We start from the raw sequence: 23,071 nt of genomic DNA on the forward strand, positions 1-23,071 counted from the left end.
ATGCCTCACAGACATGATAAATATATCTATAGAAAGCTTTAAATTACTACTTAACGAGATAAAACAAATCGAAAACAAAGCTCTTTCATTATGATAATAATCCGTAAAGATGCACTACTCTCTAAAGGCGCGTCTAATGAGGAGATGCTGCTCTTGACAGTCGCGGTAGCATGGTCTCATGTGGTTTCCACCAGCGCAGCAATTTTTTTCATCATTAATTAATGGATGTCTAAAATAAAAAAATAAAGACAAGCCTAAAACAGGACCGAGGCCCGGCCCGCGTCTGAACTATGATGTAAAAACTGGCCCGAAGCCCGGCCCGAGGGGCGTAAAAAAATCGGGGCCCATTGGGCCCGGCCTGGAATGCAGGACTCTAGCAGGGTTAACATAGAGACACGCACACAGACTAGCACTCATTCTAGGCTTCTTACAAACTTTGTGGGGGAAACCTAAACCCAAACCATTCACTACATTTACTACAAGCAGGGCGTTGCTGAAAATGAGTGTGTGCGTTTGTTCACAGAATGCTGTTGTCACTGCAGCAAACTCCCATTTATACAAATAATTATTCGAAAAATATAATTTCCCAGCAGCCAGTGGGCCCCTCCCTAGTGTAGGCCCCTGAAATATATATATATATATATATAATATATATATATATATATATATATATATATATATATATATATATATATATATATATATAGTTATATATAGTTATATATATATAGTCCATTCAAGCTAAGACTACACCAGTGGATCCCTCAAATTCTTTTTGACTTTTATGTTAAATGGCATAGTATGTTCTATGAAAATTATATATATTAAAAAAAAAAAAAGAAAAAAGAAAAAAAAGACCATACTCGGGGACCTTTTTACTAGTTGCATCGTACCGGAAATAGGTACGTCTTTCAAAAGTTCCGATGGTGCTACATCTTGTCACCGCTATATGTATGCCTACAGCGGCAATCACATTGTTTTCAATGGATAAATTGTTAAACATTTATTGAGATGGCAAGGATTTGTTTTTGTATATTGCTGAAGTACATATTCAAACAAATTTCCTTAAAGCGTCATGGATAATCAAATAGAAACGGTAAGTTACACTGAGGGCTGATCATTCATGCTAGTTAGCTGCTACATTTTGTTGTATGCAAAGATTATTATATTTTACAAACAAAAAATGTCTGAAACTGTTAGGATACATGTATTTTTAATTATTTAGATAGAAAGATATTTAGTCTTCATGTTGGACAGATCAGCAGAACCCCTTACAAAAGATCTTCATGATAACCATAGTTTCTGCCTTAATATTACTGACGATTTTACTTCTGTAATATACGTTTAAATACTGTAAATACATTACTGCTAACAAGCATATAAATCGTTGAATAAAGTGACTAGCGTTCAGAAAGCTTTCTGACATTTTTAGACATTTATTTTGACAGTAGTGGTTACCACAGTGGTATTGTGATAACATTATTTAGAAGTCAGGAATTCAGCTTCACATTTAGTAAACAACGAGCTCCTTCTTTTAGTTATAAAACCTGAATGACTCTTTCTTGTTGTTGCTCTCCAGGCTCTCTGCTGCTCAGACAGCATTTCCCAGACCTCTGTCACTATCTCAGACTTCTCAGATGAGATTTTACTGAATATCCTGCGATTCATTCCAAGCCATGACCTGATGCTCAATGTGAGTCAAGTGTGCCAGAAACTTCGAATTCTCTGTCTGGACAAGAGCTTGAGAGCCCATGTACACCTGCATAAAGAATACACAGTAAGCCTGAAAAACACACTTACTGTCTCTCATGAACCTTAAAGTATTTCTGACAAAACACACCAGTGTTTTTTTTAATTTGAGGTTACAGAACTGGCTTTTAATACTGTGTAAATTTTGTCTTGGGGTGTTTTTCTCTTTCTGTGTTGTTCAGCACTTTGATCAGCCTTTTTTGCTGTTTTTAAATGTGCTTTATAAATTAATTAAACCTGAAACTTGAAGCATAAAATCCTTGCCTGCTCAAGCCTGTATATTTCTTCTGTAACTGCCAACATTCTTACTGGCTCAATACACACACACATACACATTTACTATGAAAGTAGGTATACACACACACACACACTAATCATACATTATTTTTTTTTTTTAGATAATTTTAAATGTAAATTTTTAATATATTTTTTCTAATTTAAATGTATAATTTGTGTTTATTATTTATTAATTATTTGTAACAATTATAGATGATAATAATTAAATAACTAATTATTATGCAATAAATTAACTTTAATTATTAAACAATTTCACACATTTTTCACACATAATGTAATTTATTTAATCAAATGTACATGAAAATAAATACTCATAAATACTTTTTCTGGAAAATAATGGCACACATGGCATTTTTATCCCATTTGTTTGTCACCAATATCATTCATCAATTCATTCTTGTAATTTGAAACAAAACCTCATCTTTATTAGCCAGTTAGATCATTTTACCTCTCTTATAGGTTTTAAAAAATTGACACACAGAATTGGCAACCAAATGGTTAACTATGCAAGGCCTGAAAATCTTACCTTTGCATTGCTTCCTATTCACAGGCAAATGACGATGCTGTGAAGCAGCTCTTGAGGAACTTTTCCAGTGACATCCAGACTTTAAACCTGAGTGGCTGCTACTGGTTGGCCGGCTCTACAGTGGATCAGGTCACTCGCTGTAAGGCTCTGGTCAGCCTTGACCTTTCAGGCTGTCGATTGACTTCAGTTCGCCTCTCGCATCTGCTGACCTCTCTTCGTTCTCTTCGTTCTCTGGCATTGGATGTGTGCCCGGGGTTTGACCTCCATAACCTGAGTGCCGAGGGTAAGTCTGCATTGGCACGCCTGCAGGAGCTCAAGCAGACATTGTTGACTCCCTCGTACGGTGTTGTGCCATGCTGCAGCGCCCTACGCCGCCTGCACCTCTATCTAGAGGCCAGCGAGGGTTGGAGGGAAGCGGGCGGTTGCGCGCAGCTGATGGTGGGCCAGAGCAGCGTGCCACACTATCAGAACCTGCGTTGGTTCTCTGCACGACTGGCACCTGGTGAAGTCAATCGCACTTTGTTGGCACTCTACTTGGCTGTTTTCAGTATGAGAGTCCCGGAAGGTCTTATGGGACTGGTACTGTCTGTGCCAGGCCCCGCGCCACCAAGGCCAGTTGCAATGATGGCATTAATGGAGAGCATGGCGTCAACGGTGGGAAACACTGTTAGTGCTCTGCAGCTTCCACGTACATGGTTGGATGGTGCTATACTTGGGCGGGTCTTGGCGCATGGCTGCCCTACTTACCTAAATGTCTCACGTTGTTCATCTCCAGGGTTCAACCCTCTACATGTGCTTCTTAGCGCAGGGCGTGACCTCACACCTCTACAGAGTCTCAACCTGCGTGGCTGTGGCCGAGGGCCTCTCGCCGAGAGCTGCGGGAAGGGTGAGGAGGAGATGGACGCAGAGAGCGTTAAATCGCTTACTGAATGTTGCCCGCATCTTATTCATCTTAACTTATCTGCCACGCACTACCACCATGCTCTTCCCGCTGGGCAGGATGGACACTTGTGTGGCGCTTTAGGGCGTCTCACTTCCTTGTGCTCCTTGGCACTTCCAGTGTGTGCCTTGGCACAATCCCCTCCAGCACCTGTGAACACCCAAGACTCCAATACAGACCACTCCTCAAGGTCACTACTTCTTGGCCTTAAAAAGAGCAGCCGCATCGGTGTGCCTACATATCGAACCACAACAGAGGTCACTGTGGGTCAGGGTGAAGAGCGGCAAGATAGAGGCTTGTGCATTCAGCCTCTGCTTCAAGGTTGCCCGTATCTAGTGGAGCTGGAGCTGATTGGCGCAGGATTTTCCTCTGCCATGCCACGGAATGAGCCGGCCATCCGTAAGGACCCTGCTGCGTGCCGCTGGTCCTACAACGTCGGAGACAGTGAGTTGGCTGCTTTAGGAGGGATGAAATTTTTGCGCAAGCTCACCCTTGCTCACTTACCGGGAGTTCTGAAGGGGACAGGACTGATCAAGCTGGTTCAGGGATGCAAGGACCTTTGTGTGTTATCGCTGGCAAATCTTGGCTCTTTAAAGACCATGAACTACATGCAGACCCTGCTGGAGGCTCTTTCCCACTGTACACAACTCAGGGACTTAAGGTAAACACACACGCAACTACACACTCCATGAACAAAATGTAGTCAACAATTTAAGTGTAGACATTTTACAAAATATTATATATATTTTTTTCTATGACATTTCACCAGCCATGCCATAAAATCCTTTCATGTTAAGACTGTAGCTCCACAGTAGGGGGTAGCACCATAACTCCAGAATTGCTGTACTCTATAATATTAATTTGAATTTTGTATTATTTCCTTACAATAATGTCTATATTTTTGTCCCTTTTACAATTATTTAATTATTTTTCCCTCGTATATCAGCTGTGCAGTTAGCTGAACATGGCCCATTAATCATAATCAATACAATGTGAATTATGTTTTGTTTTATGTTAAGTATTACACTAAAAATTGCAAACACTTCAACTTGTTCATAATTCATAATTGTTTGTCATGGGGACACAAATTACATGAGTTAGTCTGTAGTTTTATTCCCATCTGAATTTTTCTCCTGCTAAAAAATTAAATAAAAAAATAAAATAAAATTAGAAGTATGTATTTGTATAAATTAGGGCATGCAGAACTATGCAGAATGGTGAAATGTCTAATATAATTAATATTAAGAATTTATAAATTGATTAATTTCATTAATTTATTCACTACATTTATTCACTGTTTGTATATGTGTAAAACTGCAGGCTGGAGCAGCCCTACTTTAATGCGAATGCTGCGTTTTTTGAAGCACTCAGTCAATGTCACCAGCTGCAGCGTGTGTGTTTAGTTTCTCGACATGGGACCTTCCAGCCCGCCGCTGTTGTGTCCTTCATGCAGAGCTGCGCTGATGTCATCATGTGCCACATGTTCATGGGTGGTACCCTGGTGGCTTGTAAAACACTGCAGAAAACCCTGTTGGAAAGGTTCGTTAATTTTAAAGAATTCTTAATAATAAAGACTTTGTTAATGAGTGAATAATTTCACCAAGTGACCTGGTGTATGTCAAATATTTACTAGTTTTTTCTCTTCCTCCTGCAGTTTTTCAATAACTCGTCCAGCCCTTAGTGTGGTGATTTACCCTTTAATGCACGAGGACCTGGCCAATGTGATCAGAGGTATGCCACTTTGCCACCTGGACGAGATCACACTTTTCAAAAGCCGTGTCGCTGAAGAGCCCATAAAACAGTGACTGTGACCCAGGCGGAATCAGGAAATGGAAATCATGTGGTGGTGACCTGTGCTTGACCTGTGCTCTTTTGTGAGAGAGAAGTCAGAATTATGCATTGTAGGGATTTTCCTTTTATTTATCTAAAAACAAACACACATACACACACACACACACACACACACACACATATATATATATATTAGCAGTCTGGTGAAAGAATTCCAGAAAAAAACACATTTGTTTTCACTTAAAATATAAGTGAGCTAAATGGACAATCACACCTTTTAATAAGGTCATCATTTCCCATTAAAGAGGTCTCTTTACCAGGTTGAAATGTCACCTTTGGGTATGTGCCAAAATAAAACCTTGTTCATATCTTCATGCTTTGTGTTCACTGAGATATTCTCTGTCTTTTAGTCTGAGATGCTATAGCCACAGTTTAGGCTCATGCCATCTGAACTTAATGAGCAGTTCTGTTTTTACAACCACTTTGTTGGACCTTTAGATTATCAGACGTCTGTAGTTTCTCACACATAATAGAAGAGCGGGAGTTCATTAGAGAATTTGAGATGTCTGATTTGTGAGCAAATTGTTCCTTTAAATCACCTTTACAATGAATAGTTTACTGCATGGTCTCAATGAGGTTCTTTTCTCATAAACATATCAAGGAAAGGGAATTGTAATTTGCTGACAGGTGTCTGATTGTTTAGAGTTTTCAAAATAACTTTTGATATAAATCCTTTAAGTCTTACAAATAAAGGATTCACAGATTAATATTCTTAAATATTGTGAAATTTTATATCACAAAATCAATTTAAGTAATTCAACTTATTTTTCAGTAACGTTAATTTTTCTTGATTGCTAACAACCACAGTTCATGAAACGATTCACCATTTTCTCACAACTATAATATTAATCTTAAACCAACAAATCTCAAACTTCCATGTCAAAATCAAATATTTTAGTCAAAAACATTACAGTAAGGACCATATTTGCCATATATAGCAGTTTCTTGATCTTCTGACAAAAAGCACACAAAAGACCTGCTACAATCTTCACTGTACATATGAAGGTTCTCTCATGTAAAGTACTGCTGTGTTATGTTGTGCTATCAGTTATAGTGTGTAAGTAATTGAGAAAAAACTGTAATGTTTTGATATATGACAATTTTTAGAATCACTGCCATATCATACAATTTGTCCACAGGATCACTGGCTGTGGTATTAAGCTTATAAAATACTGAATGTCTGATCACAAAACTTTCTGTGAAATGGTGGGAAAAGATTTTCTTCTAATTGCGAGACCATAACTCTGATAAATATTGGATGTTGATTAATGCGTGTGTCTTCGGTTGTTTTTTGAATGTGGTGATGATCTCAGCAGATCAGTTGGAGGTTGCTCATTGGTTGAAGACCAGACGCAGTGCTACCTACTCATCTGCAAAAGCCTAGTCTATCTGTCGATTATGTTCCTTATTATGCCACATTTTATGACACTGGCAAGAAGATTCCCTTGTACTCAGCTACAAGTTTGAAGGGCTAAAGAGCTGCACAAGACGAGTAGTACATTGAACCTCAAGTAAGTGAAATACTACTCTAATTCTCCTAAAGGTTGTATCATTTTATTGTTTAGTTTTTGTTGTTTATATTAGTTGGTTGTAGGGATGGTTTTTTTTCTTGTGGTGTGGATGGAGTCATTTAAAAATGTATTGATAACACTAACATATTTGCTGTTTATCCTCTTAGTCTTTCATTCATAATATTCACATCTAACCTTCAAAGTAAAATAACTTACTTTGTGCTAATACCTTTTGCTATGATAACAACTCTTAGTCTTCTTTTACACTGTCATATTAAAGAAAAAATAACATAGGATCTGAAATCTTTCCAGCTTGCACAATATCTCTAGATCCAGAGATGCTTAAACAACAATAAGAAATGTCAGTTCTCAAAAGGGTTTATTGGAGAGAATAAGAACATTCCTCCCAAAGAAAAAACTGTGAATGATTTAAAGACAGAGTCGGCAAAGCTTTATATTGTTGCATCATTTGAGTTGTTTGATCGCTCTACAGAACCTCCAGCGAAATGAGCTCTTTCAAAATAAAGCACCAGTGAGCTATTATCTGAAAGAGAAACTTTATCAAATGTTTTCTTTGTTGTTATTTTTACTTCTTACTTAATGATTATACTTATTAGCTCAGTCATAAAGAAAACCCTTAGTTGTAATTCTCTTATTTTCAGTTCTTAGATGTTTGGCTGTAATTAATCATTGAAACAATTATAATGTGTATAAATTGAGTATTATTTAACACTAATATAAAATAAAAAATTTAAATTGAAAAAAATATTTTTAGCTTCTTTGCCTCTTTATTGAACAGACATGCATTAGATTATAACTGATGTTTCGCACATTTCTACTAGCTTACTGCTAAGCCACAACTCTAACACAGATTCAGTCTCGATTTACCAAATGTTTGAGATCATAAAATCATAATTACATTATTACAAAAATGTCCATTGAAAAAAGTATGACAAACACATGACACAAGTGAAAACATTTATGGACCTCTGCTCATTTCCTTAAAAGTGTTGCTTAAAAATGTTAAATGGCAAAGCAGGAGGTTAGAAACGCTCGCCCATCTCATTGCAACACCAGTGTATCCTTGCCTTTGGTGTCGGTATGTACTGTAATAGTTTTAGAGCTGACTTTGGCCTTTTACATTTTATTCATTATTTGTTGAGTATCTAATAGTACGTTTACTTACTACACGGAAGGCGTTATGTATCATGTTATTTACATTTTTGCATGATTGTCTCTTCATTGATAATAGCTTGATCTTTGACTTGTACTGCTAAAATTTAGGTGTGTTTAAATGTTATTTAAATATTATACAGAATAAGCATTTATAAAAAAGTATCACATGTAGTTCTTGTTCATGCAGAGAATTTGATAATTCATCATCTCATCCTCTTCATCATACTGCTTCTTCATGTGCTGATGCTGTCACTTCTCTTTGGTCGTTCAGCCAAAGTTGTGCAGGATTTTGAGAGTGAAATATTACTTCATCTAATATACTGTTAAATATTTTACACTCTACACCATTATTTCAGCTAAAAGTCTTGAAATAGTACACAGTGACATACCATAACAATGTTGGAGTAGTGCAGTTAATTGCTTCTAAATCGACATCGACATTTAAGGCTTGACAAGAAACTTGAAAATTATAATCACTATAATATCTCCTGTCAGAATTTTGGGGGAATCTATATTGAGTGATATTATGTTGTATTTCTTAATCAAATGATCATTATCATTATAATGTCTCAATTAACCTCTAATGAAAATCATCAATAATGCAAACAGTGTACTGGATACTTCTAGAAAAACGTATGTGTTTTTGCATCTGATTACTCTAAATAATGTAACATACCAAGATTTTGTGTCAAACAATCAAAAGGTACCAAGCTGTCAGTCACAATAGGGCTCTGATACTTTAACCAGTGTCAACGGAGGAAAACAAACAATAACGAAAAGTTGGAGTACATTTTATTAGAAGAAATCATTGAAGATTTCATTATAATGGATTGAATTGTAACGGATAGAGCTCTTGACTCTGAACAGGACATGGGCATTTTGAAATTACTAAAAAAATCAGCAAACTTCAACAAAACCTACAAGCAGACTTCTTAAAATGACAAGCTCCAATCTTTTTCTACCCTTTTCACTCTTTTATTGACAGAAACAGTTTAAAAAGGACAGTAAATGACGGGATGACGAGGGGAAAGGGCTCCACAACTTGTCCCCAACACAAGCACTGCAGCTTCCCAGGCTGCTACAGTAATTGCTGTATTTGGCAAAGTTTGAAAGATCCGTAAAATCTTAGACTCTTAGGGGCAATTTACACTGCTCGTTGTTTTTCTATTAAAACTCCATAGACTGATGTGTTTGACCGTTGCATGTTCTAAAAACTTGGCAACGTGCCTTTCCCCATTCCACTGCCCTCATCTCACTTTTGTCAAAACAAAAACATGTTCTGTGAACTGTAAATCCTTCCACTTACAGATTTACCTGGCCATCCTGTCTCAATGGGTGCTTTTTGGCCAGAATAAGATGTTTTGTGGATAATGAAACTATTTGTTACCTAACCTTGGTTTAAACAGGTGAAAGTTAATATAATCTAAAACAAGACACCAACACGACTATATCGACCTTACCTTACAGTAAATTACACATGATGGTTATACATTTAAACATGACAGATACAGTCATACATCAATTTATTTACCAAGGTGGTAGTTATTCAGACAGTCTTGGATAATACTCTAATGAATATATCAACACATTTTATATAAGCCAACATCCCTGATGAACAAATCAGCATATGTAGCTGCTCACCAGCATATGTTGAGTTTTGGATGCTGGTCCGTACAATGAAATTCTAATATGCTGGTGTCCCAAACTGGGATTCTTAACTTGCTTAACCAGCAGACTTTCTTGCATAAACCAGACTGGATCAGCATGCAAACTCTGGTCTAAGCTGGTATTTTCAGCAAGGATAGTCTCTGGAAATGTTCTTTATTCTTACATTAACAATTATACAAAACAGTGTGCATGTGAGAAAGACGCTCAGTGGCCAGGCATATACCTGTGCAATGTGAGTGTGTTGTTGAGTTTCAGTGTGTGCATAGAATGTGCCTGTGAGGTCAGGCTGTATGTTGAGTAAGACACAGCAGACCCGAGCATCAGTCCCGCCATATATGATACCGTCATGGTGTTCCCTGTAAAAAAAATATTGAAGAAAAAAACAATGAAATAAAATTTCAATATATCAGTTGATTCTCCTAGACAGAGATGAGATTAAATGGTAAGCAAACAACAAGTCTACTGCTTCTCAAATTATTATCATTGGAAAAAATCCAATTATAAGAAGTCTCCAAAAATTGGCCAACAGTTTTTGACAGAATTCGATATCAACTCAGATAGCCTACTGCTCATTAAATGTTTACAAAAAAAAAAAAAATATATATATATATATATATAAAAAAAAAAAAAAAAAAAAAAAAATATATATATATATATATATATATATATATATATATATATATATATATATATATATATATATATATATATATATATATATATATCTGAGATCTCCCTGAATTTTTCAGTACTGTGACTCAGGCAACTGCAAAATAAATAAATAAATAAGCTTATGTGTCGATTTTAGATTAAAGTTACACTGTGTGTAACTGCCCTCTAGTGGTTGGAGCGGTCAGTTGCTTGTGGAAGATGGGCTTCGGCTCTGCTCTTCTGAGGTGTACACGTCTACCTGAGGTTACAGGTGATCATCTTAAAACATCAAAACTCTCCCCTAAATAACAGAAAAGACGGATGTCTGAATAATATGACTTGAGGCTACTACTACCACACTGCACGACACGCACTTGTAGCCGGACCTTCTTATTTTTATTTGCGGACATGACGTAAACACCCTTGAATAACGAAGGCATTGAATTTCCCTGGAAATCAGTCCAGACAGCTCTAAAATATACAGCCTTACTGTAGGCTTGCTGTACTGAACTGTGGTAAGACAAAACAAGTTTTTATATACTCAAATTCTGTAGTAAATATTTCTGAAAACTTACACAGTGTAGCTATAATCTGTTTAAAAACATTTGATGTATTATGTATTCGCATACGTTCTGTGCAACCTACTGACAGAAAAATGTATCAGTTACATGCTTTATATTGCACCACATATTTATTAAATATAGTAGCCATATTTTTTTTATCATTATTTTATTTTATTTTTTGTGATGAGGGACTTAAAATAAGGGGAAATATCTAAAACCCCAAACATCTGATTTACATTGGAAATGATTAAAAAAGCAAAACAAATAAAGTACAAAGCAAAAAGTACAAAGAAATTGTTACCAAAATATTAGGTATTTATTTCTATTCTGAGGACAGGTGGTTTAAACTTTGATAAGCTAAAGAGAGCATCAAATGAAATATTTGTACTAAGAACATTCTGATCATCCTTAAATAATTTTAGAGTGGTAAATTTGATGTTTTAAAACTCAAATCTAAAAATTTGAAACTTAACAGATATTTACTATTACAGTAATTCAACAAGTGCATTCACATTTTTTCTCAAAGCATAACTGATAACACTTACAGCCCTAAATCTCCTGAGTAACAGATGTTTAACTTGTGCGTCAGCCATACTCACCTGCCACTTCTCGCTGCTGAAGTGGCACCTTGCCTGCCGCCTGTATCATTGGTACAGAGCCAAGGTATCCGTTACTGATTCCCAGCATCAAAGACAGGCAGCAGGGCCAGGCTGGGTGCGCCAGCAGGGGGTGCTGCACGGGCGACACGCACATCACAAACAGTGGCAGAAAGAGGACGCGAAAACACGAACACACCAGCAGCTGGACACCACCCCACTCATACGGACACGCTGCCAAGATCTAAAGAGAGAAATAAAGAGCTTTGAACATTTGCCATTTTTAAATGATAATATATGCTCATAGATGACATCAAACAGCTTCATTTCACCTTGCCCACAAAGTCTGCCATGTTGAACAGAGCCATGGTGAGAATAGGCAACCATTCTCCCAGTGTGTCATTCCGTAACTCTGACTCCAAACCAGGGAACAGGCATAGTGTGATGAAATATGTCACCAAAATTGAGAGCATATAGGGCCAGATCATCCGGGCAACAGCACACCTCTGATCCAGCAGCTCTGTAAGAAAGTCATCATATGTAATGTCAAGAAATGTCAGTCCTAAAAATGCAATGTTAATTAGACTTAAAGCAACAGATCACCCCCCCAAAAAATGAAAATTTGCTCACCTTCAGGCCACCCAAGATGTAAATGATTTTGTTTATTCATCAGAACAGATTTGGAGAAATTTAGCATGGCATCACTTGCTCACCAATGGATCCTCTGCAATGAATGGGTGCCGTCAGAATGAGAGTCCAAACAGCTTATAAACACATTGCAATAATACATAAGTAATCCACACGACTCCAGTCCATCAATTAATGTCTTGAAAAAGTGGATTATTGTGGTGTTTTTATCAGCTGTTTGCACTCCCATTCTGTTGGCACCCATTCACTGCAAAGGATCCATTGGTGAGCAAGTGATGTAATGCTGCATTTCTCCAAATTTGCTCAGATGAAGGAACAAACTCATCTACATCTTGGGTGGCCTGTAAATTCTCAGTAAATTTTCATTTTTGTGTGAACTATTCCTTTAACTTTGTTTTGTAGTCTGTTCACTGAATAGCTCACCCTTCACGCTCATCCAGGTCCTTTTGGTGTCTGGTTTGGGCACGTCAAATCTGACGTATATTCCGTCTCCATGGGAACCGTGACCCAGATTAACTGCATCAGCTTCGTCAACTGTGCTTGACACCACTCCATCCTAATTTGTGGAACTGCCATGAGTCAATGTCAATTTTATCTTTGAGCAAATCATCCTAAACAATGACTATCTCAAAATCTGGGAGCTGTCTACTGCTTACAACAAATTTGGGAGAAATTAATCATTATATATTGAGATGGAACCATTTTCTACGAAAACGTTTCAATGAATAAAAAATATATTTATAATAAACACTTTCCTTGGCTACCTTTGTTAAAAAGAAGTACACTTTGGCATATTTTTAAAAAGAGTGCTTATTATTATTCGGCCATTTTCCATTTTTCAGTTACTTCAGATGTGCTTTAGTAGTTTAGCAGATTTAGTCAACACATCAAAATAAGTGTACTTCCTTTAAAAAGCATGACAAAAAGTTATTAAAAAAAAAGTTTTAAATGATACTTTAAAGTAAAACTTTTAATTTGACATTATTACAAAGTGCACTTTATTAAAAGTGTACTTACGTGTGTTAAAAAACATACTCTATAAAGTGTACTGGTTTTATTTTATTTATAATATATTCTCTCCAAGTAAATTTTTTTAGAAATATACTTTTAATATTTCAAGTACACTACAAGTGCATATTCAAGCACACTTCTTTTTCATGAGGGTATGTCTATGACCTTGGATAAAGTGTTTTTGCTATGGTTTGTCACAGTGCATTGTAAGGTTGCCTTGTGTCAGAAGTGTGTATACATCCAGAAACAATATTTAGCTAGGGAGCTTATTAAGTTTTGAAAAACCTATTACACCCATTTTGTTGCCATGGTTAATAGATAACTTTTCCTGAAATGTAATAAGGAAAATAGTTAGCCACAAACCCACAGAAACCTTTCAAAACCTGTCAGTAACATATAGACAGAACCCACATCCAAAAAAATCCCAAAAGTCAAGTGCAAACCATTATTTCTATGCGTGAAATTACCTCTTCCTCTGCGCTGCTGTCATAATGTATCTGATAGCCACTGTGGTTTTTCGTCGTAAAATTATTAATCTGTCCTTTGAGCCAGCTGTGACGAGCTCTGTCGGTGTGATAACGGACAAAGTCTGTCCGTCGGACCACCACGTGTAACAGAAAACAGAGCGTCTCTATTGAGACAGAGAACAGGAAGAAGATGATGGTGTTGTTCTTCTCGTCTTCCACCAGCAGTTTTGTAAAAATCCGACTCAGAGAAACAATAACTCCTGCAGTGCCTGAAACAACCATAATTGACAAAAAATATTTATATATATATATCAAGTACAACACAGTCAAACAAACATTACATATGATCAATAAAAATTGGGTGAATTCATATTTTGGAAAAACAATATATCACTAATTCATTTTTTAGTATTGTTTTATAATTAAAAAAAAAAAAAAGTGAAAAATTTAATTTATATTATATTATATCTATATATACATTTAATAATAAAATGAAATAATAAAATTGTAATTTTTTTTTTAAGAATCTGTATTTGGTTTACTGCCTTTAAAGGAGAAATTGGATGCAAAATTCACTTTTACATGGTGTTATATTGTCTTAGCAGTGTGTGGACACAACCACCCTAAAATGATAAAATTCCATTCACTCCTTTTTTAATCCCCCCCAAAAACTTAAACAGTCTCAATTATCAAGCCGTTTTGATTTTCTGAGCAATATGACATCATATTGCTCAAGCCCCACCCACGACTGATGAACCGTCCTGTATTAGCATATTTCCACCCTCAGCCTGTTGTACGCTGTCCGCCATTTTCTCTATGCTTGAGCAGCTGTAGCGACAATGTCTAATAAGCAATGTAGATTGTTTATAGTTGGATGTAAAAATAAACACAAGAGTCTTCATTCTGTCCCAACATCAAAGCCTCTGAGGATACAGTGGATTAGTTTTGTTTTTGATGGTAATGCGCCACCAAATATACCTATATTAGTTTATGTCTGCACAAATCATTTTTCTCCAGACTGCTTTCTGAATGAGGGACAATTCAAGGAAAGTTTTGCTAAAAAGTTAAAACTCAAGGATGGATCAGTACCCACTGTTCGTGATCCAGTTGCACCTCCAGAAGAAGTCTTCCACTTCATAATTTTTATGATTAAGTCCAGATCGCTTTCCTCTTCTATGGTAGAGAGGGGCTGGTTGAGCACAGCTCATTAGTATTTAAAGAGACGTGCACCGAAACGGGTCGCTGTGTACAGAGCTGTTTTTTGACAAGGTAAAAAGGGTGTTGTTTTACACTACCATTGAGGGATGTTAACCAAAGTAAGTTACAGACATTTCATGAAGACCCTAAAGAGTACCAATTTGTGAAAAATAGGCATCTGATGTCCCCTTTAATTTTCAGCCAAAAATTAAAATTTGTCCTCTATTCATAATATTGTTTTCGCCAGTGAAAATATACAGTAGTGTCGTTTGAATCAGCAGAGAAATATGCACTGATCAAGCCCTGTTTAGAAGTGAAAACAGTTGAAAAGAATTCAAAACAAATATGTTGTTGGATTTTGATGTGAAAATAATTTTTCCACTGGAGGAAGCGCTATTATGGATTACGGTATTTTGGTCAGAAGTGACAGTTTAATGTTAAAACAACTTGATGAATTCTCACAAAAACACAGCTTTTTGCTTCATAAGACATTAACTGATGGACTGGAGTCGTGTGGATTAATTGTGGATTATTGTGATGTTTTTATCAGCTGTTTGGACTCTCATTGTGACGGCACCCATTCACTGCAGAGCATCCACTGGTGAGGAAGTGATGTAATGCCACATTTGTTCTGATGAAGAAATAAACTTATCTACATCTTAGATCTTCATTTTTGGTTGAGCTATTCCTTTAAAAACAGGTCATATGGGTTTTCAAAAAATAGATTTTTTCCTTCAGTGTAAACAGTCTGCAAAGTTGTTAATCAAAAACGAGCATCATAAATAAAGATATCATCTTTCAAAAGAAAGAGTCAACTCTGAACCGTCTTAACGAGTCGTTATATTTGCAAGTCTTCTGCCTGTTACCTATATACGTAACAAGGTAACACATTTGAATAATCACTGCCTGCCCGCGAAATACAAACGGAAATACTTAGACTCGGGCTCAAATTGATAAGGTAATATCGATGCCATTTTTGTAAGCTTACAGGATCTCTGTTTACAAGTAACCCTCCGGGGCAAAAAAAAAATCTCCGGGCAAAAAAATAATTATGGTAATGGGAGTTTTGTTTCTGACACACATTTTATATGGAAAGACCAATCACAACAGACTTGGCCAGCTGACCAATCAGGACAGAGTATGCTTATGGAAGGGAGGGGTTTACAAACCTTAAGCTCAGAACTGCTTCGAACGAATCGTTTCAAAATCATTGAAAAATGATTCTGAAATAAAATGTATATTCTGAGAAAATTACATTTTCTGACCTAAGATGCTTTTAAACCTGTTGTAGGTGAGTCCAACACTTTAAAATACCATATGACCAGCTCTTTAATACTTGTATTACATTTTTTTTTTTTTTACTATATTATTAAATTACTGAGAATCTTCACTGATAACGATATGGAAAAAAAAATCTAAAACTAAATGCATTACGGTAATGAGAATGGGAGCATTAATGTGAAGTAAATATTACATTTATTCCAATATAATGGTTATAATTTCAGTCATGTGGTGATGGAAGTTTGGCTCACTCTCTCCAGTCATCACGCCCTGTGTGTACCTCTTGGGCAGCATCCCAGTGTAACCATAGAAACTGGACTGCTGCACTGTAAAGGTCAAAAGTACAAAGTTTACAGATCACAAAAGCACAATGTAGGCCAGTCGCAAGAGCATGCTTGCTTGTATATATTTACCTGTGCATCCAAATGCAACAATGGCAATTGCAGCTAGAGTAAGAGCATAGGACTGCTGAGTGTCAAACAGCTCCAACCAGATGTCAAATACACTCACAAACACCAAAGGTCCCAATGCAAACAGATATCCTATTTATGAAACACAGGATAATTACTGATATTGCAATTGAAAAATAAGAATCTATGTGCGTACATGTAGAAAATGGTGCAGGGGCGCGTGTGAGTTTGTCTTAGACTTTACATAGTTTTCTTTTGAGGTGGTTTTTGCATGTTCTCACCCACACAGATGCGAGTGTTTAAGCTCAGTCTCTCCACAAGAGCGTTGTTCACAATGACAGCACTGAGAGCCACCAGAATATAAGTCAAACTCATGTCGAACACAATAGAGGTGCCTGACAATAGAAGAGAAGTATTTAGACTGCAATGCATAGCTGTCATTTATCGACTTACAGATCTGTGAATTTAATTTTGTCTTTCCTGTGATGTGTGACAGGTTGGTCGCATCAAACCTGTGAATTTGCGGTGGAGGTAGTCCACATCGGTGATGAAACTATTGTATGGCAGTAGAAAGCCAACACCAGCCAACAGCATGGCAAAGTAGATGCCATGGTAGCGATCATCAGGAATGGATTCCTCTGAGTCTGAAAAGAAGACACAAGCTTAAATGAATAGCAACTAGAATGACAGTGGAATTTGATAAACTTGAGCCCTGTTTTAATGAATAAAAAACAACTCAATGCTTTTGTGTTGTGCATTATGGTGTCTTGCACTAATGCAGGGTTTTGAGGAAATTGCATGGGGTTTGTGACTTGACAAAAAGGTAATAATTAATTTACAAAAAATAAATAAATAAAATAAAAATAAAAATAATCAAAATAAATGTTACCAAATATTTTTAACCAACATCAGAGAGTTGTGAATGTAATTGTTGTTATATTATTGAAATATACAATTCCGGGAGAACTTCAAGTACATATTTAATGTCAAAAGAGTTTGGCTGACAAAAAAGTCTGGGAATCCTTTCACTAATGCATGCATTATTTCAGAAATTCATGCATCGTATCCACATTTGATATAACCTTAATGCATGCATCAAATACATCAATATATACACACACAGATATATGTGTATATGCAATTTAATGTATTTTTGTATGTGCAATTTTCATAGCCCTGATTAGTATATTCGGTTATTGCTTAATATTAACTGTTGCTCATAACTCACCATTACCACTGTGAGATTTTATCCGACCCCTCTTCTCCTCCTCTGGCAGCTGGCTGAAGCTGAAATTCGTGATCACAGCCTTCTCTCTACCCTGCCGATTTCTGCTCCACTCCTCAGAGTACATGCCTGGGGAAAAAATGTCAGAATTCATATTACTGGGCAAAAACATGTATGCTTTAAATATATATATATATATATATATATATATATATATATATATATATATATATATATATATATATTCAGTATCCCCTGAATTTTATAGACCTATACTGTGCAAGTAAAAATCTATTCTTTCGTTTTATTCAACCAAGCATTGCAGTGGTTCTGTATTTGTTCCTACACCTGTTTTCACTTGAAGCATCTGGGCATGAAAGTGTTGTTTCTCTCCTGCCAGTTGACTTTGTCCAACCGCGCGCGGTTTAAATTTTACGGCATGTTATGTAACACAGTTAGACTAGTCAGCCGGACTAGGTGATAAACGCGAGATTAACATTGACACGTCGAGGTCACCTGACCGTTCCACCAAAGCTATTTTTAGAAATATGGAGCCTCAATGTCATAGTGTAATTTTCTACGGCGGGAAAATAAAACTGAAATAGCCTACTATATCACATTGCTGCTGGAACGACGGATCATTTGTCTTTTTGACATGCTTATAGCCTACATATTCGCAACTAAATGCAATCGACACGTACAGTATGATAATAACTGAACATCAATCAGAGCTGTCGCTAGCTCTCGTGAATGGATAACAGGTCTCTTACCTGATGTTCTAATGTCATTCACTTCCTCAAGCGAATAATCTTTAATTAAGATCCAGTGTCTCGTTTCCAAGCGGTGTTATTCGAGGATGCTCGTTTTCTGCTCCTTCATTCTCTCTCGAGGCTCCCCGCCCTCCTGAGCAAGTCACGGAATCATCACGCGCTTAACAATTGATCACCGGGGCTAGTTGTCACACTTTCTATAGAGGGGGTTCATATCTGTATAAACACAGTTCCTTAAATTCTTGGCTATACATAAATAAATACAAATAAATAAATAAACTATTGAAAATTTCCACCATCACTGCCCAGGAATAAAATATTCAGTTTACTGTTTTACTGTCTTGTCACAATAAAAATCTACGTTTTATATCACTGATTCGAGATGAATTGAATGAATGAATGAATTAATGAATGAATGAATGAATGAATGAATGAATAACATTTACAATTTATTTTAAATTTTACACTCTTAAAGATAAATATTTTTATTGCCATATGTGGTTTCATGAAAAAGCTTTAACATCCATGAAAACTTGCCATTGCGCAAAACGTTTTTAGAGGAGAAGGTTTCTTTAGATCAGTGGTTTGCTATTTTTTCGATGCTGAGGGCCTCATGATAATCTTCGTGAGGGACCTCCATAAAATGTATAATGTATAAAGACATAGGCTAATTTATACTGTGGAAATATTAATATTGTAAATTAAAAAAAAAATACTTGGAAAATAATGTTTATATTATATTATTTAGTTTTTACCCATACTCACACTGTATTTGTTTTCTTTGTTTGTTTAAATAATTTTTTTGTTACATTTATTAGAATCTTTTCTTATTGTAACATTTTATAGAATGTTATTCAGTTTAATTTTGTTGTTGTTATTATTATTATTATTATTATTTACATTTTGTTTTTCAGTAGGCTAATCTTTCCATGGACCCCCTAGTGCTTCCTTGTGGCCCCCTTGGGGGGAAAATGCTGCTTTTAAAAACTGTTCAATGTAAGATTCTTTGAGGAACCAAAAACTAAAAATGCTTCTATGGCATCATTCCTTGTGGAATCTTTATTTTTAAGAGAGCATGGTAAGGACTAAACTAGGTTTTAAAATTAACACACAAAAACCACTGCAAGAGAAAACACATTTGTGTATGCATTTTTGACAGATGAAGTTACTAAGATCCAACCACTGTGACAACTGGCCCCCGGTCTTCCCCAATTAATGCAAATCATGACATCTGCATCTGGATTTTTCAGGTAACCATATTCATGTACCCACCACCATCTTGATACAGTGCATTTGCATTTTAAGGAACAGTGTTAAACTGTTCTCTTTTCTTAAAAATGTCTCTTCTTTTGTCGTCTGAAGTTCTGTTTTCACATTCCAATGGCTTGCTCCTGGGCGGAAGACCTCAGGAGATTTTGGAAGAAATGCAGAACTAAACCCTTAAATTATCTATTATCCTCATTTTGGTCACACTAAGACCTTATAGATATCTTATAGTCAGATAAGTTCTTATCTGACTTTAAAAAAAAAAAAAAAAAAAAAAATTTTTAAAGAATTTTTAAAAAAGGAGATTAAGGCAAACACATGTACACTCAGACATAAAAGCAAATTTAGATGCACTGGAAGATAATTTTAGAAACATGTCTGTGAGAACAAGTGTGATTGTGTCTTTTATTCCTACATGCTCAACACAAAAGAACCACATACATAAAGTGTCATCTCCATGGAAACATTGTGTGTGAGATCTCTCAGGAGATGCTGAGGAAACAAAACCCTTCATCCTCATCTTCTCTGCAGTATGTGGGTGGGTGCGCTCAGCAGTCTTATGGGGGGCTACACACAGTTAGCAATCCTGCATTGCAGTCTGTCATGGAAGATAAAGAGAGAAAAATCTACTGACACGATGCAAGAGCAAATACACACTTGCACACAGACTGTACACACATCTCAGTATCTCACTATTACATTAGTCTTGTTTTGAAATGTGCAGCAGTGGGGAAAGCCAGAGAAGTTAATCAGAAGTGAATTTAAATGTCATGTATAATCATTTCACATACTGCAGCAAAGTGTCTCTATTTATACATGTCTATGGCTGTGTAAATCAAATCTAAAAAGTATATTTTTTGGAAACTGCACTTGCAGATTATACAATTTTACTGAAATAAAAAAAAGTGTACTTAAAGACAGTACACTTTCATTACTTTTAATAGTCACAGAAAAAAAAGATGTAAAGTACAGTTTAAATCATTATGTTTTAAAAAGTCATTTGTTGTCAATGTGCTTTAAAGGAGTACACGGCGCTTTTCCACTGCATGGTATGGCACGGTACGGCTCGGTACAGTTCACTTTTGGGGGGTTTTCCACTGGGTATAGTACCTGATACCTTGGACCTTTTTTTAAGTACCACCTTGGTTGAGGTTCCAAGTACCATTACCAAAATGTGACGTGTAAACACTGCTGATCACGGATTGGCCGGAGAGAATCGTTACTACCTGCGCCATTGACACAAAAACAAAAGAACCACTAGATTTAAATCAGCACACCTGGCAAAGGATCGAATGCAACGGTTTTGAACGAGTGCACCTTTTTTTAACAACCAAAGAGTTTTGTTGTCTGTTGCAGAAGTACAGATGTTCCTCTCGTTGATAGCCGAGGAGCGGATCCAGCGAGAGCTTGATGGGGCAACGCGGAATGAAAAGTTTTTTTTTTTTTTTTTTTAGGAGTCGTGGCAGTACAGGCAGTGCAACTATAATGACATGTGAATAATCCCGCCCACTTTAAAGTGATACTAAACTGCAGTGGAAACGCAAACCATGCCATGTCGAGCCGTGCGGTACTGTTCTGTGCCAAGCCGAGTCGTACCACGCAGTGGAAAAGTGCCATTAATCAATAGAAATAAACAGGGAACACCTGTAAATCAAATTAACACAATGGGGACAGGAACAGGAAGGACCAAATATGGGCATGGAAACACATGGGGAGTAAAACGCACACAAAAACAAGGAACAGAGTCTTACATAAAGCCCCCCTCTAAAAGGCATGTCCTCACACCACATAACATCAATAGGGTGGGAGTGTGGGCACCTTGGAGGTCCCTCAGAACAGACTTCTATGGAACAGGGACACCTCCAAGGCAGTACCAGATCCAGGCACCATGGCGGAGTAGGGAGCTCGGGGAGCCATGGCGAAGCAGGCAGTTCAGGAGGCTATGGCAGAGTAGGAAACTCAGGGGGCCATGGTGGATTAGACAGTTCAGGAGGCCATGGCAGAGCAGGGAACTCAGAAGGCCATGGCCGGACGGCCTCCGTGGCCTTGGCCTCACCACTCGGCCCGGCCACTACGGATGGACCCATACTAGCCCCACCCTCCCCCCCCAAAAAATACTTGGGGATGCTTACGGGCTCCCAGGCCCTCTCAGGGCCCAAACCAGGGACTGGGGCCTTCCCTGGGCTTGACTGAAGATCTGGAGCCCTCCCTAGGCTTAACTCAGGGGCAGGAGCCCTCCCTAGGCTTAACTCAGGGGCAGGAGCCCTCCCTAGGCTTAACTCAGGGGCAGGAGCCCTCCCTAGGCTATACTTGGGAACAGGAGCCCCCCGTGGGCTATACTCGGGAACTGGAGCCCACTCAGAGCTGGATTCAGGGACTGGGAAGTGCTTACTAGGAGCTGGCACTGGAGGTTGCTCTGGAGGAGCTGGCACATCAAGGCACTTTCAAGGAGCTGGCACTGGTGCAAGCTATGGGGCTGGAGCTGACACTGGAGTGAGTTCTGGGGCTGGAGCGAGCTTTGGGGCTAGAGCCAACACCGGAGCGAGCTCTGTGGCTGAGATGAGTGCCGTGGATATACTCGGGAACTGAAGCCATCCGTGGGCTATACTCAGGAACTGGAGCCCACTCAGGGCTGGATTCAGGGACTGGGAAGTGCTTACTAGGAGCTGGCACTGGAGGTTGCTTTGGAGGAGCTTGCACATCAAGGCACTTTCAAGGTGCTGGAACTGGGATGAGCTCTGGGGCTTGAGCTGACACTGGAGTGAGCTCTGGGGCTAGAGCCGACAACGGAGTGAGCTCTGGGGCTAGAGCCGACAACGGAGTGAGCTCTGGGGCTAGAGCCGACAACGGAGCGAGCTCTGGGGCTGGGATGAGGGCTGTGAACCATCTCATCCTCCTCCCTTGGTTACGGGTGAATTGGGCAGCCGACGGGCTTGTTGTTGCTGTGGCCGGCAGGCTTGTGTTAGCCTGGGCAGCCGACGGGCTTGTTGCGAGGCTTGTGTTAGCCGCAGCCAGTGGGCTTGACTTCTGAAGGGCCGAAGGGCTTGTGAGAGCTGCAGCCGGCAGGCTGGACATCGGAGCGGCCGGCGGGCCTGACTGTGGAACAGCTAGTGGGCTCGACTGTGGAACAGCCGGTGTTTCTGGGTTGAGGACAGGGATGGTGCTGGGAGGAGATGGGCGGTCGGAACATTTGGCTAGGTATGTGGAGGGTCCTGGCCAGGGGTGAGCTGGTGAGGCCTGGTGGTTTTCGGGAGGGACTGGATGATGA

At 38.0% G+C, this 23,071-nt stretch overlaps 2 protein-coding genes across 3 annotated transcripts; one reads left to right on the forward strand and one right to left on the reverse strand.

The window, feature by feature from the left end:
* Positions 1-900: 900 nt before the first annotated feature.
* Positions 901-5,675, forward strand: LOC109086892 (F-box/LRR-repeat protein 18-like). Of its 2 annotated transcripts, none has more exons than XM_042737726.1 (5): positions 901-1,096; positions 1,580-1,693; positions 2,597-4,173; positions 4,833-5,051; positions 5,167-5,675. In XM_042737726.1, exons 1-5 carry the CDS (start codon positions 1,076-1,078, stop codon positions 5,315-5,317), a joined length of 2,082 nt encoding a protein of 693 aa, XP_042593660.1. In that variant the 5' UTR covers positions 901-1,075; the 3' UTR covers positions 5,318-5,675. The 2 variants fall into 2 exon arrangements, with proteins under 2 accessions (XP_042593660.1, XP_042593622.1); XM_042737688.1 differs by having other exon boundaries at positions 902-1,096; positions 1,580-1,777.
* A 3,150-nt stretch (positions 5,676-8,825) lies between these two features.
* On the reverse strand, positions 8,826-18,702 carry LOC109086894 (equilibrative nucleoside transporter 4-like). The gene is made up of 11 exons (XM_042737816.1): positions 18,538-18,702; positions 17,771-17,896; positions 17,055-17,186; positions 16,824-16,937; positions 16,546-16,674; positions 16,384-16,458; positions 13,655-13,923; positions 12,600-12,732; positions 11,861-12,048; positions 11,532-11,772; positions 8,826-10,074 (listed from the first exon to the last, which is right to left on the reverse strand). Exons 2-11 carry the CDS (start codon positions 17,892-17,894, stop codon positions 9,923-9,925), a joined length of 1,557 nt encoding a protein of 518 aa, XP_042593750.1. The 5' UTR covers positions 17,895-17,896; positions 18,538-18,702; the 3' UTR covers positions 8,826-9,922.
* Between the last annotated feature and the right edge of the window lie 4,369 nt (positions 18,703-23,071).

Source organism: Cyprinus carpio, chromosome A1 (genome assembly GCF_018340385.1).
Source record: "Cyprinus carpio isolate SPL01 chromosome A1, ASM1834038v1, whole genome shotgun sequence".
Taxonomy (NCBI): Eukaryota; Metazoa; Chordata; class Actinopteri; order Cypriniformes; family Cyprinidae; genus Cyprinus; species Cyprinus carpio.